At 41.5% G+C, this 20648-nt stretch overlaps 1 protein-coding gene across 2 annotated transcripts in view; it reads right to left on the reverse strand.

Moving 5' to 3' along the window:
• The window catches only part of cmip (c-Maf inducing protein), a 228996-nt gene that overhangs the window by 32729 nt on the left and 175619 nt on the right, over positions 1–20648 (reverse strand). The window contains exons 8-14 of one of the 2 annotated variants that reach the window (XM_078210632.1): positions 18321–18424; positions 17943–18047; positions 16337–16732; positions 8332–8397; positions 5136–5162; positions 3172–3220; positions 892–999 (exon numbers count right to left, since the gene is read on the reverse strand). In XM_078210632.1, the coding sequence (XP_078066758.1) occupies positions 892–999; positions 3172–3220; positions 5136–5162; positions 8332–8397; positions 16337–16732; positions 17943–18047; positions 18321–18424 (855 nt within the window). Of the gene's footprint in view, positions 1–873; positions 1000–3171; positions 3221–5135; positions 5163–8331; positions 8398–16336; positions 16733–17942; positions 18048–18320; positions 18425–20648 lie in introns of both variants that reach the window. The other variant, XM_078210631.1, reaches the window with a different exon arrangement.

Genomic DNA, 20648 nt, shown 5'->3' on the forward strand with positions numbered 1-20648 from the left:
GTGGCGAGAATTGGAAACTGGCTGCCACGGGGAGTGGTCAAAGCAAATAGTTTGATGAATTTAAAAGGGGAGTTAGACAAGCATATGAGGGAGAAAGGAAATAGATGGTTAAGATCATAAGTTTAGATGAAAGAAGATGGGAGGATATTCAAGTGGCAAAGGCTAGTTGGGCCGAATGTGGGGCAGCACGGTGGCACAGTGGTTAGCACTGCTGCCTCACAGCACTAGGGATCTGGGTTCAATTCTGACTTTGGATCACTGTCTGTGTGGAGTCCGCACGTTCTCCCCATGTCTGCGTGGGTTTCCTCCAGGTGCCCCGGTTTCCTCCCACAGTCCAACGACGTGCAGGTTAGGTGGCTAGGAAATGCTAAATTGTTCTTTAGAGTCCAAAGATTACATTTGGGGAATTAGAGCGGTAAATCCGGATTTACAGGGATAGGGCTTGCGTAAGATGCTCTGTCGGAGAGTTGGTGCAGACTTACTGGGCCAAATGGTCTCCTTCTGCACTGGAGGTACTCTATGATTCTGTGAATGGCCTGTTTGTAAATCATATAAACTACGCAATCGATACGTGCAAGTACAGTTTGGAAAGTGTTTCACTTCCATCTGAAGCTAACCCTGTCAGACTACTTGCTTTTGAGAATAGAATTATTCTGCGCACGATGGGACTATTAGAAGTAAATATATGTGTGCGAATGAAACTTTCTATCACTCATTTCCAATATATGAAACAAAGCACCAGCAATTGAGATTAAAGGCTTGGATAAAATACCGCATAAAATATTGTATAAATAAGTATGATGTTAACTCAGTTTTCTTAGCAAAGTGTTATCTTATGCTTATTTGTAACATAAACAGAAGGTATTAACTCACATTATTGCAAACACGTACCATACTGGCAAAAAGCTCCCCGTCATCATCACAGGCTACTCCTCCTGGACTGTAGAGTTGGAACCAACCATCTTTGCCAGCCCGAACACTCAACAAACAAGAATGGACCTGCCAGAATACAATTAATTCACTTGAGTGCCAAGTCCGACATTTAAAATATGTTCAGTGACCCATATTGGACTGGCACTGGATGATTTTTACTTATCCAGTGATCGACTTTTCAATTCCAGATCAATTTAAAGTTTTCACAATCAGTGGATCAGAAAAAGGCCTGACTAAAAGCTGTAACTTGAGGGCAACTTAATGACTTTATTGAAACTCAGCTTTTCATTAAAAAAAAGCTTCGAATGTAGTGCAAAAGGTGCAAAGAGGCTGCAATGTACTACATTATGTACATACACATATATAAACACATACAGTTACCTGTATAGATATCACACACACATCATGTACAGATACTGATTGTTTCTATGTTACTTTATCATGAGCTGTTTGAGATTTCTACCCACAAATTACTTCCAGTGCCACTTTCCAGTCAGCAAATGAACATGTAGGTTCAGGATATGCTGCAGGAAGGAGGACTTCAGATTCCTTGGACATTAGGGCCAGTTACACAGCAGGAGGGGGGGGGGGGCTGTTCAAGGTGAATAGTTTCCGCCTGATCACACCCGACATCAATATTCTTGAGGGCACGAAGGCTGGAATTTGAATATGGTGAAGAAAGTGTAAAGTGGCTGCAATGCGATACGGATTTCCCAGCGGAGGGTGTTGCATACAGTGGGAAACCCCCAAGGACAGCGTCTGAGCCAGGGGGAATCTCAGCACTGGCTAAAAGCAGGCCATCCCCCACTGCGAAACAGAGAGTGTCGGGGAGGTTAGGGAAGGGTGGGAACTAATGCAATCGGGGAAGGTTGAAACTATTTGATAGCGGGTTGGCACTGAGATGTAGCGTTTAAAAGTAGAGTATACAGAGGATTGGAAAGAAGGAGTTAGACTAGGTAAGATTACAGAAAATACAATGATGTGCAAGTTAGGAGAAAATGTGCACAAATGCAGGATGTCTTTAAAGCATTCAATGTAATGCAGGCTGGTGGCATCTGCTGCCTGCTTATTTTCATGATTACTGCATGCAAGTATCGGTGATAGCATTGTTGCTTTCTGCATCTACTGGAAAAATCGATACATGCTCACATTACTTAAAATTAGCCTGCCCCTATTAAAGGGGAGGTTTATTGTGGCCAGAGCAGATGCTGGAATTTCTGTGGGAGCTGAATCTAATCTGGGAAATATAGAAATGGCTGAACATGGGAAAGGGAAGGTATCCAGGCTTTCAAAGCTGCACCGAAGCTTCTGGTGGAGAAACAGTAAAGGAACAGTGATGTCCTGTACCCAAAGGAAGTTCTCCAAACGGTGAAAAGGCAGTGGGAGCAGATGCCTATGGAAGAATAGATAAGGAATAGAACTCAGAGAGTTGTGGTGAATGGCTATTTTTGGACTGGGGGAAAGCATACAATGAAGTTCCCCAAACTTCAAAATTGGGAGTCCAGAGAACAATTTCAAAATTTGCAGATGACATGAAATTGGAAGGAATCAGTGAGGAGGTGAGTCATAGACTTTAAGAGGACATAGGTTGGGTCACATGGCAGATGAAGTTCATGAGTTGACACATTTTGGTAGGAAGAATAAGGAGGGATAATACATCAAAAATCTCAAAGTGCTTGTGAATGATCCTTGAAAGTGACAGGACAGGCTAACAATGTAGTTAATAAATATATGGGATACTGGGTTTTATGAATAAAGACATATGCTACAGAAGGAAATTATTCTACATTAGGGCAACGAATATTTGGGCGGCATGGTAGCACAGTGGTTAGCACTGCTGCTTCACAGCTCCAGGGACCTGGGTTCGATTCCCGGCTTGGGTCACTGTCTGTGTGGAGTTTGCACATCCTCCTCGTGTCTGCGTGGGTTTCCTCCGGGTGCTCCGGTTTCCTCCCACAGTCCAAAGATGTGTGGGTTAGGTTGATTGGCCATGCTAAAATTGCCCCTTAGTGTTCTGAGATGCGTAGGTTTGAGGGGTTAGTGGGTAAATGTATGGGGGGTAGGGCCTGGGTGGGATTGTGGTCAGTGCAGACTCGATGGGCCAAATGGCTTCCTTCTGCACTGTAGGGTTTCTATGATTCTATGATCTCATCATCGAAAAAAATTGTCTGCTAACATTGCCATCTGTAACTTCTAGTTTATAATACATTTATCAAGTTATTTTGTGGATTTATTCACCTCTTGTCTTGGGTCCTCTGCGAATCTCTGTATGACATACTTCAATTCCCTGAGAAAAATCACAAATTGGTAACTACAAACCACGTAACTCCTATTGTCTTTATAAACAATGTAAATGTGTGATAGGAAAATTAGCTAAAAATAGGAATTGTTTCTACTCCAGCTGGTTCTCGCTGCTGATGCCTAGCGAATTTGGGATTAAACAATCACAGCAGATTAAACGACATTCAGCCATGGTTTGATTCAATGTTTTCCAGATAAAAGCTTGAAAAGACCCCAGGTATTGTAACTTCACATGACTGGATCCGTGTCCAATTGAGGGCAAGATTGGAGATATTTGAAGGGCTAAAATTTGTCAAAACAAACCCCATCATCTGCTTTTAAGTTGAAAATTTGTGGGTAATTATCAAGTGTTGCGGGTGTGTTTCTGGTTAATATGGTGTGTCCATTTCAGCTGGAAATCCAGCCATTTGTGAATTCTCAGCAGGTATTGTGTACAAACCAGGTAACATCACTAAAGCACTGTCTTTAGGAAGACTATATATAATTAAACCTTTCTTTTGGGTGATGGACTGACTAGAACTACATGAGTCTTATTATTTTCATTACACCCAAGAGACAGGATGACGTATTTCAACACAATTTAATGCTCCGTATTGTTTGAAACCATGATATGTTGTGCGTTACATTGCGTATTTTAGAATAGAATCATACATCATAGCTGGCACATTTGATTACTGTATTGTACTGATCTATAGGTACATTTTCCTCTGTTCATTGAGAGTGGAAATATTAGTGGAGTGCATTAGTTCACATTAATAACTGGGGAAAATATTACTAAATATGTGCAGAAGGCAGGTTGGAACTGGGAATCAAGGATTATTCCTGCAGTCGTAAGGTGTTATACTAACCCATCAACCAATCATATTGAAAGACATAAGTTATCACACAGTTACATTGAAACATCTAAGCATTAAGAATTGGACCCTTTAAACAAAAAGCTCAGAATTGTACATATGTATATCCTGCTAAAGTCTATACCATGAGTACTAGTAACACATACAGTATATAGGCACCCCGCCAATATAGAAGGTATGATTTATACCATTGACGCACAAACCCAAGAGCTGGAATGTATTATTCTCAATAAATCAATAATCACATTTCTGAAGTATTCTATTTCAAGAGAATTCAATCGCATTTAATCAAACAATGTGCAAGTAACATTGCATAATAAATCATTCAAAAGATTAGGGACAAGATTTATGCATTTTAAGGTCCTTCCATTGTAGGAGCTGGTTTTTTCTAATTGATGCGAATGATTAAATATCAGTACTTGACAATTTAAAATTCAGTGGTTTTAGAATACACAAATGCATTATGACAACTTCAAAGAGTCAGCTGGGCCAGATTTAGTTGTACATCTTATGCTGAGTGCCCCTTAGTTAAGGGGCATATTTGTACTCCATGTATTTTTAAACATTTTCCCATGAACTAATGAAGAATATAGTTGCCTTACTGGAGTTGGGGTGTGGTGAGGTTGGGTGGGGAGATCCAGTAAATGTGTCTGAATATATGGAATGCAGACCATGAGGCAATATCTGACAGTTCAATATATTCTTGCACAAGTACTTTCAACACAATTTAATGCTCCATATTGTTTGAAACCATGATATGTTGTGCGTTACGTTGCGTATTTTAGAATAGAATCGTACATTAAGCTGGCATATTTGATTACTGTATTGTACTGATCTATAGGTACATTTTCCTCTGTTCATTGGGAGTGGAAATATTAGTGGAGTGCATTAGTTCACATTAATAACTGGGGAAAATATTACTAAATATGTGCAGAAGGCAGTGTTGCATGCTTGGGATATGAACAAAGAAATTGAATTGAACAGTAATTCTTTCTGCATTCACAAAAATCATGTCTTTATAAATTAAAGATAAAGTATGTGACTTACTTTGTGAACTTCACATGTGCGAGTGCCCTGTAGATGAAATGCACAGACATTTTATATATCCATCCGTAATACAGTAAGTGTAAAATGTATCGGTTAGTTATACATGGTTTTTAGAATATTTTCACCAAAGATATCATAAATTCCAGCCACGATTTGTTAGATACATTAAAAAAAGAGAAATAGCTGTTGATGAAATAAGTTTTTAAAAAAAATTTCCAATGCTAAAGACTCCAGGTGTACAGGCAAGCAGTGAATGGGAATTTACCTGGGGACGTGTGAGGTTAGAATAATGTGTTAGAAAACCTGTTAAAGGTCATTCATTGCAGCATGTTAGATTTAGCAATTTAGTCTTTGTGAATTCTAGGATCCTGTTTGTGGGTCACTAGAAAACAACAAAATAAATAGCAAAATGTCAGTCATTATTTTTCTTGCCTTGTTTGAGTTTCAGTTGAAGTTGGCTGTGCTAACACCTGTGACATGATGTAGACACGTACTGAGTCAGAAGAGAGCTTGATTACAGCTTCTAATTCTGACCCCTTGAGTTGTACTTTCGAAATCACCATACTCATTACTCTGAGTCCCAAGATATTGCACTGCACACAGCAGAGGCTACATTTTGTTCTCCTCCCCTCGCTCAGCATACAGTTTGCATAGAGAAACTTAATACATTCCATCGCTTACAGTGAAAAGAAATCACACAGGAATATCTTTAAATTTTGGATAACTTACCACTGTTGCCCCACTTAATACTATGGTCAGTTCCTGGGGTCAATTCATAATAGTTTTAGCCGAGTTATGCAGAAGTAGCCAGAGAGTGAGTAAATGCTTTACCTCCAAATCTCATAATATAGACACAAAACCAATCATATTTCTTTATGGCTGAACAGTGTTTCCCAGTTGGTAAATGACAATTTAATTGGAGCTAATTGATATTCTATCTTTCGTTTTACAGAGTATTTAGGCACTCAATCCTTACATTGAGGCTGATGTCACTGATTGTTTGATTTGCAAGTGGGACATTTGATGGTCAGTCAATGTCACCTTGTGGATTCAAGCACAAGAAATAGGAGGCATAGTCCATTGACACTCACCTGCTCTGCCAGTAAGATCTGACTATGACCTCAACTCCACTTTCTCACCTGCTCCCATAACCCTCAACTTCCTTACAGATCAAAATTCTGTCCAATTCAGCCTTGAATGTATTCAATGATGCAGCCTCCACCATTCTCAGGGTAGAGAATTCTGAAGATTGTCAAATCTCAGAGAAGAAATTCCTCCTCATTTACAGCTTAAATGGGAGACCCTTCATCCAGAACCTGTACCCCCTAGTTCTATATTCCCACAAAAGGAAAACAGCAACTACCTTCTCAAATCCCCAGAATTTTAGATATTTCAATAAGACCAACTCTCATTCTTCTAAACTCCAATGAGTACAAATCCAACCAGCTCAACATTTCCTCACACGACGATCCTTTTAATGGACCATACATAACTGACTTGAAGAGAGGTAGCAAAAAAGTATTGGCTTGGTCTGGAACCCTGTCCTCAGCACTGAGAACTTCCTCATGTGGGAGTGGGGCTGTGGAGATGATTGTGACTGCAATGTAGCAAATGAGGAAACAAAATATCTACAGTATTCACTGCATAGATATTATTTATGTTGCGTTGGTCTAAACCAAAGCTTGAAATTTCTTCTTTGGGCAGAGTTCTGGTGTCATTCCCCTAGTTTGGGGCTTTGTGGACATTTGATGGTCACTCTCTTCATTGTTCCTCAATATCAGGTCTAATAATTCCACTGTTTGAGTGGGTTCTTAGACGTTTTCCAATTAATACCCTAAAATTGTGATTTATCAATCTATTTCTAGTAAAGTTTCCTATTGACAACTGAATCTGTTCCTGTATGCTTCACTCAACATTTTTGGTTCAAAGCTTCTTCCTAACCTAACAGTAAGTCTGAGGTCACATACTAACCGACTCAAGAACAGCTTCTTTCCTGCTGCCATCAGACTTTTGAATGGATCTACCTTGCATTAAGTTGATCTTTCTCTACACTCTAGCTATGACTGTAACACTACATTCTGCACTCTCTCGTTTCCTTCTCTATGAACGGTATGCTTTGTCTGTATAGCGCACAAGAAACAATACTTTTCACTGTATGCTAATACATGTGACAATAATAAATCAAATCAAATCAAATCAGTATTTAGCAGATCCCTGCAACTTGTTTGGCTTCCTTTGTGTCTGTCACCCATATCTATAGAATTTACACCACCAGGGGTAAGACAGCATCATGGTCATTGCTGGACCAGTAATCCATAGGTCTGGAGTAATGCACAAGATGAACAAGTTCAGATCCCACGACAGCAGCCGGGGTTTTAACTTCAATTAATTAAATAAATCCAGAATAAAAATCTATTATCAGTAATGCTGACTATGAAACTACTGGATTATCTTAGAAACCCAAGTGGTTTCGCTAATATCCTTTAAGCAAGGATGTCTATCATCCTTACCAGGTCTGGCATATAAGTGACTCCAGATACTCACAGCAATGTGATTGAAGCTTAGCTGTCTCTAAAATGGCCTAGCAATTCATTCATTTTGGTGGCTCAGCCCCACCTTCACAAGAGCAATTAGGAATAAATAACGATTATCAGTGAATGATCATTTAATTTTAATTAAGTTCTATTTCACAAAGAAGTTACACACACTACTTCTGATGTTTATATTTTTATCTCACAGAATAATCTGTATAGTCCTGTATATGTACCCAGCCATGTCGGCATTTAACTAGATATCATATTTGTTCTACTACTGCATCCCTCTCAGGTAAGGAGCTCTGGATTTCCCATTTTAATCCTAAAGGTCCTTACATTCATATAAAGTGGTTTGAGGCACCTATTTGCTTCACTCTCTGGACTTATTTTCTCATCGTATTCTCGGGCGGCTCTCCCTTTCCACTCTACCTTCAAGACTTTCCAGTTTAGCCCAGGACCAAAGCTAATCAAACATTGTCAACATGATCCAAAGCTTATTCTTTCCTCAGTTGTCGATTTATCTACCCACATTAATATGCCCCTTACTCGGGCAAACGGAAGGAAAGCTTCCCCAGTGGGGAAAATTGGGATTTTTACGTAAAAGAGAGTACACACAGAATACAAACAGGCATTAGCTATGTTCTCTGCATTGCTATACTTACTCTTTGGGAAAGGGAATAGGTTGAAGCAGGCTAGCAAGAGCAGGTCTCCAGTCATCATAATCTGACCTATGGAACAGGACAAACAGACGTCAACTCCTGCATGAGTTACACTTATGTTTATAATTAACACATAATTTTTCTAAAAATAAAAGTAAATATATGAAATTACACAGCGTATTTCATCACGGCTGATGACACAGTCTTTTCTAACATAGAATTGTTCCTATTTTATCCTGAATGTGATAACCAAATAAGGTTCCAAAAACGGTACAAGAGCATAGGAAATAGGAGCAGGAGTTGGTCATTTGCCCCTTTGGCCCTGCTCCACCATTCAATCAAATCATGGTTGATTTTCAACTTCAATTCCACTTTACCATATCTCCATATCTCTCATTCCCTTGGGTATCAGGGGTAGAATAAGAGCATCCCAGTCACCATGGTGACTGGAATGCGCTGCCTGGGTGGGTGGTAGAGGCGGGTTGCCTCACATCCTTTAAAAAGTATCTGGATGAGCACTTGGCACATCATAACATTCAGAGCTTTGGGCCAAGCGCTGGCAGATGAGATTAGTTGGGAGTTCAGGTGTTTCTAATGTTCAATGAGTGAACCCAGTGTGGACTCGATGGGTTCACTCATTGTTTAAGAAGGGAGGGAGGGAGGCAGCAGACAGTTAGCCTGACTTCAGTCATTGACAAGATTTTAGAGTCCATTATTAAAGATGAGATCGCAGAGTACTGGGAAGTGCATGATAAAGTCGGACTGAGTCAGCACGGCTTTGTCAAGGGGAGGCCATGTCTGACAAATCTATTAGAGTTCTTTGAGGAGGTAAGAAGGAAGTTAGATAAAGGAGAACCAGTGGATGTTATTTATTTAGATTTCCAGAAGACCTTTGACAAGGTGCCGCATTGGAGACTGTTAAATAAGTTAAGTGCCCATGGTGTTAAGGGTAAGATCCTGGCATGGATAGAGGATTGGCTGAGTGGCAGAAGGCAGAGAGTGGAGGTAAAGGGGCCTTTTTCAAGATGGCAGCCGATGACTAGTGGTGTGCCTCAGGGGTTAGTGCTGGGACCACAATTTTTCACAATATACATTAATGATTTGGAGGAAGGAACTGAAGACACTGTTGCTAAGTTTGCAGATGATACAAAGATATGTAGAGGGACAGGTAGTATTGAGGACACAAGTTAGGAGAGTGGGCAAAGAAGTGGCAGATGGAATACAATGTGGAAATATGTGAGGTTATGCACTTTGGAAGGAGGAAGGAGGCATAGACTATTTTCTAAATGGGAAAATGCTTAGGAAATCAGAAACACAAAGGTACTTGGGAGTCATTGTTCAAGCTTCCCTTAAGGTTAATGTGCAGGTTCAGTTGGCAGTTAGGAAGGCAAATGCAATGTTAGCATTCATGTCGCGAGGGCTAGAATACAAGAGCAGGGATATACTTCTGAGGCTGTATGAGGCTCTGATCAGACCCCATTTGGAGTATTGTGAGCAGATTTGAGCCCCATGTCTAAGGAAGGATGTGCTGGTCTGGAAAGGGTCCAGAGGAGGTTCACAAGAATGTTCCCTGGAATGCAGAGCTTGTCGTATGAGGATCGGTTGAGGACTCTGGGTCTGTGCTCGTTGGGAGTTTAGAAGGATGAGGGGGGATCTTATTGAAACCTACAGGATACTGCGAGGCCTGGATAGAGTGGACATGGAGGGGATGTTTCCACGAGTAGGAAAAACTAGAACCAGAGGGTACAACCTCAGGCTAAAGGGACGATCCTTTAAAACAGAGATAAGGAGGAATTTCTTCAGCCAGAGAGTGGTGAATCTGTGGAACTCTTTGCCGCAGAAGGCTCTGGAGGCCGGGTCATTGAGTGTCTTTAAGACAGAGATGGATAGATCCTTGATTAATAAGGGGATATGGGGTTATGGGGAAAAGGCAGGAAAATGGGGATGAGAAAAATATCAGCCATGATTGAATGGTGGAGCAGACTCGATGGGCCGAGTGGCCTAATTCTGCTCCTATGTCCTATGGTCTGATGGTCTTATGATGGGCTGCAGGGCCTCTTCAGCATTGTATGATTCTATGAGAAAATGACAAGGTTATCACTTGCATTTTCAAAACTTGAGATCTTCCTTCCTTAATATGTTGATGAGAAAATATTTTTAAAACATGCAGTTATGCACAAAAATTGTGCTATAACTGTGTTGGGCTTTGCTGAGATCAAATCTTAAATACAGTTTTGGTCTCCTTATCAAGAGAAAAATATATTCACCTTAGGGACATTAAAATCGATTTCTGAAATGAAAATGAGGTTTCATGAGGAAAGTCGAGTAGATGGAGGCCACATTCTCTGGGATTTAGAAAAATAAGAGATGATCTCGTTGAAACTTTTAAAATTCTTAGCGGACTTTAAGGGTAAATGCTGAGAGGCCATGCACCCTGCCTGAAACCAGAGGTCGTGGTCTCAGGACAAGGGGCTGTCTCTTTTTAGAATGAGATGAGCAGAAAAATCTTTGCTCAAGGGTTGTGAATCTTTGGAATTCTATGGCGGTTATCTCAGTTTTCCTGGATGATCCAGGAATAGTGGGAAGTCTTGGCAGAACTTGGTGGCGCTTTTTAAATGGGTGAGGCAGATCTGTGGTGAATGACTAAACCAGTTATCTGCTAAACGGGTTCAAGTCTGGAGCCCTTGGACTAAAGGGAATTGAGATGAGGACAATGCAAGAGAGAAGGGCTAAGGTGAGAGAGAGAGTAACGGGGGTTGGAATTCTCCGGTCTTGTACCCCCTGCCATTGCTACCAGCGAGAACGGAAAATTTGGTGCTCCATTCACTGCAGTGAGAATGGAGAATCCCAGCTGCAGTGTGGTTAGAGAATTCCGGCCAAGGAGTTTTAGGGATAACTAGGAGATCAAAGGTGGAGAAACAGTGAGGAAGTAGTGGGAATAAGTAGCCATACACGTTAACAACAGGAGCTTAATCCCAAGGGCAGGATGTAAAGTTGCAAGAAGTTTAATGATCTCACACAAGTAAGTGGTCAAGGTCAGCGAAAGCATCTTCAAATGCCATATCCCACGAATGTTGGACACTGCTCAATACACCACACCCCCATCTCTCATCCACCACCAGGCTCCATCGATCACAACTCATACTCAATTACTTCACCCCACCCACCCACACACTGCTGTAAGCCCCACATTCACGTCCCACAGCTTGCACACTGCCAACTATTCAACCGTGGCAGCCATTTGTTGCTTCCACTGATGATCAGTAGCTTTCCACCAGCTGGGTCGCAGTCTTGGAGCACCAGGGCCCATAGGATTCCAAAATGATGTCAGTGGCATGCAAGTACTCTTCTGATGGCTCATGGGAAAGGATGATGTGGAGATGCCGGCGTTGGACTGGGGTGAACACAGTAAGAAGACTTCTTACATGGGAAAAGAGCCAGTGCTTGCTCACTTACTGTCCACAGGAATCATGTGGAGTAAGCAGGTCAGGATGTCAATCAGCATCCAACACTGATTTCATACCAGTGGCACCATTTTTGGAGCCCCACATCTCAGGCTATACTTGGAAAACATGTTAAGTAGCATGAAGGACGCCTATTTAAAGGGATCATCAACAACTTACAGATTAGTTGCTTGTTGATTACTTCTGGCTGCTGTTACAGTTCTGCATGTTTTTGATGCTTTCTATACTTGTTTTAAGCTTCAGAAACAAGTGGGGCGTGCTGACTTCAAACTTTCTGCACAAACCAGTTGCTGCCAGTCATGGATGCACGGACAGCACTCCCATTGAACTCCAGCAGGGTTGGGTGAGCAGACACCACGTAGAGCGGAGTAGGGCAGGCTACCAGAAAAGGCAAGAGGAGCATCAGGAGGTGAAGGAGACAGGAGGGGGCACCATTTTGGAACCCTAAGGGCAGTCAGCGTGCAACAAAGTCGGCACTATTGAGTCTAATTTCTTGCCCACATTTGCATCTTAAAAAGTGTCAAATACAAGAAAACATCACACAGGAACCTTGGGTGAAGTACAAGGACAGGCATTAATCAAGTCCTAAAAGTTAACAGTATTTAAATGGTAGTGATTATCACTGGACTAGTAATCCAGAGAGCCAGGGCAAGATCTGGGGACCTGGGTTCAAATCCCACAACAGCAGATGGTGAAACTTGAATTCAATAAAAAAAATCTGGAATTAAGAATCTACTGATGACCATAAAACCATTGTCGGAAAAACCCATTTGATTCACTAATGTCCATTAGGGAAGGAAATCTGCCATTCTTACCCGGTCTGGCCTACATATGATTCCAGAGCCACAGCAATGTGGTTGACTCTGAAATGCCTTCTGAAATGGAGGGCAATTAGAGGTGGGCAGTAAATGCTGGGCCAGCCAGCGACGCTCACGTCCCGTGAACGAGTAAAGGTGAATAAAGAAATGGCAGCGTGCAACTGTGCAAGAGTTGAAACATTTGGAGCTGAGCCAATCATTCCAGACAGAAGGAAGGATTGATTTTGTGATGTGCTCTCACTGTTGGACAGCCATAGTTTTTAAATCCATTCTACCATCTTGTTGGGGAACAAAACAATGATGTACCACAACCCCCAATAAACATGTTGGTTGATTGTTAATGCCTCAGATGCGCAAAGACCCTCCAGCTGAACACCCGGATCATGCTTGTAGATTTTTCTACTAACAAAGTGTCCATTAACAGGTGAAGTTTGTTCAATATAATCGAAGTAATCTGCTCAGTTTTTAAAAATCTAATTGTGAGGTCCTCTGAGACTTATTATTGTCAGCATCTTGAGTCATGTAGGTTACTAAAGTTAAGAAGGATTCCATTGATTCAAAAATGCAATTAAACACCTGCCTATTGCCCTAACTACTGCCAGTTTTTAATGCCATCTTTAACTTTCTAATGTCACTGAAGTTCTTTAGAATCCAAATCTGGAGATAAAACGCAGGTCCGTAACTTGCAGTGGTCTAATGGCAATTGAGTCAAATTGCCACCCCGCTTGTAATTAATCACCTCCCACAGTCCAAAGATGTGCGGGTTAGGTTGATTGGCCATGCTAAAATTGCCCTTAGTGTCCTGAGATGTGTAGGTTAGAGCGATTAGTGGGTAAATATGTAGGGATATGGGGGTAGGGCCTGGGTGGGATTGTGGTTGGTGCAGACTCGATGGGCCGAATGGCCTCTTTCTGTGCTGTAGGGTTGCTATGAATCCAGCCGCTTCGATCTCACCTGACCTTCCGACTCAGCCTGAAGATACTCCTGGCTCTGGAGACCGGGATACCATAGAAACTAGAAGTAGGAGTGGGCCATTCGACCCTTCAAGCCTGTTCCGCCATTCATTTTGATCATGGCTGATCATTGAATTCAATACCCTGATTTCCCCCCTTCCCCCCATATCCCTTGATCCCTTTAGCCCCAGGAGCTATATCTAATTTCTTCTTGAAATGAGACAACATTTTGGCCTCAACTACTTTCTGTAGTGATGAATTCTACCACAACAATAAAGCCGCTACCTCTCCTGCAGCTATTTCAGGCGGGATTTTCCAGTCTCGGCACAGAATGCTGTGAGGTGAGAAAACCAGCTGGTAGCTCGCCGGATGCACAGGAACATAGGAATTAGGAGAGGAAGTAAGCAACTCAGCCCTTCAGGCCCGCTCTGCAATTTAACATGATCATGGCTGATCTTATCTTGGTCTCAACTCCACTTTCCTGCTTGCTACCCATACCCCTTTATCCCACTTTTCATCAGAAACATATCTATCTCTTTCTTGAATCTGCTGATTGATTTTGCTTCCACTGCTCTCTGGGGCAGTGAGTTCCACAGATTCTCTGAGAGAAGCAGTTTCCCCTTATGTCAATTTTGAACCTTAGTCCTCTCACTCTATCTCTATGACCTCTTGTTTTAGACTGTCCCATGAAGGAGAACATCCGTTCAACATCCACCTTATCAATCCCCGTTAAGGAGGAGAGACAGAGACATCGACAGCAGTAACCTGGGATCAATCAGTATAGAAGCAAGACCCTGAGTCTGAGACTCGGAGACATTGGAACAAAACCCATCAGCAGGGAATCTGATCAGTTCACCTCGTCACGGGAAGTATTTCAAAGTCCAGATGTTCGTGATTTGGGGTATTTTGTGAAGTTTTGATACCACTCGAATACTTGTGTATATAATGCAGTAGGTAAAATGTTAATTACTTTGTGTATAATGAAGGAAGTCAGAAGTTAAATACTTTGTATATAACGAAGTTGGTGCCTCGAGTAATTTTATGGTAACTTGATACAGTACAATAAATAAGATTTGTTGCACAATAATTCGAGCTTTTGTCCACGGCATCAGTTGACCCAAGTTCAAGGGTCACAGGGGATGTCCTGGAGGGCTAGGATTCGGGGACCAGTAAAGGTGGCAGGACATATTGAGAGTAATTCGCAAAGCATATGGGTTCTTGAAACAACACTTCTACCATCTCATTATACAGTAAAGTCGCGGCATTCGTGGGAGTTACATTTCCATGAAACCTCGCGAATGACGAAATTGTGAACGATAAGTAGTTTTCAGTGGGAGTCAGTTAGATAGGTTCCAGTAATATGAGTGCAGCATTGGTTTGTGTGATTACTGTACAACAAATTGTGGTACAGTACCGGTATATGACAGAGAGGGGGAGCCTCTGAGCAATACAAGACGTATTGGAAATTTAATCCTCATTTAAGAAAAAAAGGAATCGCCTCAAAATTGACAGACAAAATTGGTGAACATTTCAAAATGGAACAGAGAATTCACTGCAGCTCTGAGCCGAGTGATTCGGATATTTCCAGATTAATTACAGAATAGAATCATAGAATCCCTACAGTGCAGAAGAGGCCATTCACCTCATCGAGTTTACACCGACTCTCTGCCAGAGTAATTTACCCAGGCCCTTCCCCTCCACCCTATCCCCGTAATCCCATACATTTCCCATGGCTAATCCCCCTAAACTATACATCCTGGAACACTAAGGGGCAAATTAGCATGGCTAATTCCCCTAATTTGCACATCTTCGGAGTGTGGGAGGCAACCAGAGCACTGGAGGAAATCGAAGCCGACTCGGGGAGAACGTGCAGACTCCGCACAGACAGAGACCCAAGCCGGGAATCGAACCCGGGTCCCTGGTGCTATGCAGCAGCAGTGCTGGCCACTGTGCGGTCCCTCCATTTGGGCTGCTCTTCAGCTACAACCATTCCAGGTGCCACTTTTAAGTTTTGAAGTTTATTTATTCGTGTCACAAGTAGGCTTACATTAACACTGCAATGAAGTTACTGTGAAAATCCCCCAGTCGCCACACTCTAGTGCCTGTTCGGGTACACTAAGGGAGAAGTTAGCACGATCAATGCACCTAACCAGCACATCAGAAAAGTGCTTAAAAAGAAAGAGTTAAATGTCCACAGCCAGGACAAATGGAAGGAATCCGCTTCCAGAGGCATCACGCCGTTAAATCATGTCCAGGTCTCTGCTCTTTCGTGGCTGCAACTTCAGAGGGGAAAGAAGTTGTGAATGAGTGAACAATTGCTCTCAATGGGCTATGTGGTGGACAAAGGCTTTACCGCGGGTAAGTGAATACTCACATGAAAGCCTTTGTCCACCATATTGTCCACCCACAGGTTCACCGGGGTGAACTTGTATAGTGCGCAAGAAACAATATTTTTCACTGTATGTTAATAATGTGACAATAATAAATCAAATCAAATTCAAAATGAACACATGAACAGGGAATTCGAAAAGCGGGCCTTTATTGCCAAAGCAGGGTGTGTGTCAACTTATTCTTATGTGCCCTATTAAAGGAAGAGGAAAACCGAGGGCTGCACAACATGAGCAGCCAATGAGTTTTCATTCCATTTTTATCATGCTTTGCAAAAGGGGCATCTCCCCTGTTATGCACCTCAAATCCTCTCAGCTAATTGCTGGTTTGGTATAAATCAGAACATGCAACCTTGGATAATCCAGACACGAGTGAACCTACTTACAGCATTTTGAGGATTTCCACATAGCAGCCGAGGACCCGCTCAGCCTGTGAGCTCAGTTCAATGACCATGGTGCTACAGGTAGGGCTCACCAGCAAACAGTCAATCAGGCTGGGCTCACTGTCACTGTTGCTGCTGCTGCTGCTGTTGCTGCTGCTGTTGTTACTACTGCTGCTGGTGCTCCCTTTCAGTTTCTGATTCACCATGTTGCTCCTTTCCAATTCCACGTGGATCTCGGTTGAGTTCACGATGATGGATTTCATCCTCGCGTCGGTCGTGACCTCCTGCGACACGAGGTCGGGACTGCTGTGCAGCAGTCGGAGTGGCAGATTCGGCTTCCGATCACACTGCTGCTGACAGCCATTACGTATTTCCTTCAGGCTGGGGGAATTGTCACGACTGCAGCAGAACACAGATAATTGTATGGACTGTTAAATATATAATTAGCTATTTGCTTCTACCTTCAACACAAAACGCTGAACAAATAACCCAAGCCAGAAATATCTGAGCAGCTCTTTTATATATAAAGCATGACAAGATCATGCCTCCAATCCAAATTTAGTCCTCTTTTCTGTGTTTGTTATAATTAGTGATGGATTAATCAGTCCTCTCTGATCTGTTCTACTTTGTTTAGTAACTAGTACACTTACAATACCTGTGCTGTTGGACAGTATTTACAGAACAAGGAGCGAGTTCAAACCATTTGTTTAGGAATCTCAGGTCTAAGTACGTATTTGTAACCATGACTTGTGCATTGTTGATACAGGTGTCCTAGTTTTCACCGCTTTTCATATACTCTTCACTACAAGGCTGCCTGGATCTTGCACCAATTCTCTGGCTGATAGAATCATTGGGTTGCAGATTCCTCCTTGAGAGAATTATGTTCTTCCGTGGATCAGTCAACCTGACCAGCAGACACCAGCTTTGGATTTTCAATATCTGATGCAAATGCACATTCTGTTCTAGAGCTTTGAGGATTGAAGGACATATGTTCTACTTTAAAGAAGCATAGCAATCATCAAAAGACAATAACAGAAAATGCTGGAGAATCTCAGCATGTCTGACAGCATCTGTGGGGAGAGAATAGAGCCAACGTTTCGAGTCTGGATGACCCTCTGACGAAAGATCATCTAGACTCAAAATGTTGGCTCTATTCTCTCCCCACAGATGCTGACAGACCTGCTGAGATTTTCCAGCATTTTCAGCTTTTGTCTCAGATCCCAGCATCCTCATTATTTTGCTTTAATCATTAGAAGACATCTGGCAAATAGTTTCTTGCTTAGGCAAGTCAGGCTATGGATTCATTTTATCATGAAAATGGCATTCAAATTTGAGGAAAATTCATGTCTAACATACTACGACATGGAAGAAGGGCAAAGACCAGAAACTATGTTAAAGCCTAATCAGTCTAATGAGACACTACCTCATTATCCACCTCTTCTTCACTTCACTTTCACTTAACCGCTTACCCCAATTCAAGGTCATAGGGAGTCGGAGCCTATCCCGACAGACACTCGGCGTTAGACGGAATACACCCAGGATGGGCCTCATTATTCAATCAATCCCATTTTGTATTAAATGTAAATAAACTTCAGACTTTTGTACCAACCTGTTAATAAACTCTTCATAACAAGAATAAATGGCAGCTAAGCAGACAGCTACAAGGTTTGGTAGGACCCTTGGATGGGGACACTGGCCAGTAGGGCCATGCATACTGTAACACAAATTGTGAAACCAAAATTAGCTAAAAACAATTTATACGCTAGAAATTAAAAATGTAACCAAAATATGCAGTTATATTTTTCTAGAATCATTCAATTTAAAATTTCAGAGAGAATATGAATGAATGATTAATGCAACTGGATATTCAATTAAATTGAAGTTTTTTTTAACCCAGACTGAATTATATTTCATCAAACTTCACTATTTTTCTAAATATATGAGCAATAATGTATTTCAGCAGTTAGTCAGGAAGAATGTGGAATACCTGTGAATGAATTTCTTCACCACCTCCATTCCAGCGTTCAGTTCATTCAAAGCAAGAATATACTCCTGTGTGAAAAGTCTCAGTCGAGGACACTTGCCAAAATCCTGAGGAAAGGACAATACAACATTGTTTTGATTCATTAGTGTCCACATGTCACTGAATCATATTTTCCAAGCAGAGTCCCATCACTACCAGACCGTTTTGGCTGGGTTATACTGCAGCCCCCACATCAGGACACTTGCAAAAATGCTTACAAAATTCAAGTCGCCAAATCGGTAAAAGATAAATGGCCAATAAAGAATAACAGAAAATTCTGGAAGAAACACTTGGCCGCATCAGTAGGGATAGAAACAGAGGTTGGAATTTTCCTGACCTTCCATGCTGGCGGAATCTTCCGGTTCCGCCAGTGCGAATGGAGATTTCAATGGCTCACTGGTAGCAAGGAAAGTTCCAGCCAGAGTTTAAGCTTTAGGTCGGTGGCACCTCGTTTTTCTTGCATTTTCTGCTTTTCTCTCAGATTTTCAGCACCGCAATATTTTACTTTCTTAATTGATTTAATGTCACGTCTCTTCTTGAATTATCAGACTTGTACATTTAAGACACAAAAAGGAAATTGACAGTTCTTTTAAAATGTGGCTTTATTGAGCTAATCTCACTTTCAAACGGCCAGGACCACCAATTAGAATCCGAATACAAAGAAGATAAAGGTTCACATCAGGTCATATTGTAACCTATATATTTTTCAATCTTTTTCTTTTATAGTCTTACTGAAAAATGTGTTTTGGAGATAAAAGGCATTAATGACAATTGTTCTGTCAGTTTAAAAAAATACCTTTTTCTTCCCCAACTTCATCACTGACAATAGCATTGACTGGCATTGCAGGAAACAATGGTGTTTCAAGTCCCTGATCCAATTTATATAGCTATCTCAATTAAGTCAGAAATGAGAATGTCGTAACTGGGTTCAATGCCACTTGGAGGGACCCCAGTGAGCACATATTTCACATTGAATGAGAACAGATTTGAACTTGCTTGCGACATTTCCACAATTAAATAGACCACTGACGATCACTGTACAGACTTAAACTTCAAGGACAACACACAACTGCCTCCAATTCAGTCTAAAGAAAGGATTGATATCAAACTGTCAAAAGAAAAAAAACCATGTTTCTCGAACAACCCACCATGTTACACGGTATGGCTGAGCTAAGAGCCCACATACAGGCTGATTTTCATGAAAATACATGGCAGAAAGGGCATTAACTTCATTTGAAAAGTTATTCAGGCTTTGCCTGACAATGGAGGCAAAACGCCATTCAAAATTTACTGCTGCTCAAATCCTTTAAACAAAATGCCTGTCCCAGAGGAATTCATAATATATTAGCCAGCATGAGTTTCAATTAGCATAAAACAATGTACCACATAACTCATGGGAAATCAGTTGCATTCATTATAAAAATATTTGCAGTAAAATTAAGCCAAAACCCTCTTTAGTTTGTTAATATTTAATGATTATATCTCTAATGGTTCTGAAGTTCTTACAGATTGCAGTCACTGGTGGCTATTAATCAAACCAATGTGCCAAACAGAGGATTGCCCAAGTTAACTATTAAGTATCAGAACAATTTATTCAAAGGGATAGATTTAGGGCAGAATCTTACAACCATTCTTGCCGGTGGGATTTTCTGGTCCCGCTGCAGTGAACGGAGATTTGGTCGGGCGTCAAGTTCTCCGTCCTCGCTTGCAGCATCAGCAGGGCGTGAACTTGGAAGATCACGCTCTTATTTTCTCCCAACCATAAAATCTCCACAATCCAGAAGAAGGCCAATCAGCCCATCGGGTCTGCACCAAGAGCATCTTACCCAAGCCCTCTCCTCCGCCCTATTTCTGTGACTTCATGCATTTATCATGGCTAATTCACCTAACCTACACATCTTTGAGCACCAAGGAGCAATTTAGCACCACCAATCCATCTACCCTGTACATCTTTGGGCACCAAGGGGCAATTTAGCATGAACAATCCACCTAACCTTCACATCTTTGGACAGTTCTTTAGTCTCTGAATCAACAAATCCTTTACTAAGTATCTTGAAATGATTCAAGTTAATTCTGGTGTTAAAATCACAGAAAACTCATAGAAGAGATTGAGACAAAAAATATCTACAACCTTTCAGCTTCTTGCTGAAGTAAGCTGTTCTTTGCCTCATTTTCCGAAGCTAAACATTTTGGCCTGAACACAATGGGGTGAAACCATTTGGCAATTTTTAATTTTGAAATGCAATTTGTTGTTGCTAAGCAGGAAGTCACATTACCTTTGAACTTTGTGAC

This window comes from Mustelus asterias, chromosome 4 (assembly GCF_964213995.1).
Source record: "Mustelus asterias chromosome 4, sMusAst1.hap1.1, whole genome shotgun sequence".
Taxonomy (NCBI): Eukaryota; Metazoa; Chordata; class Chondrichthyes; order Carcharhiniformes; family Triakidae; genus Mustelus; species Mustelus asterias.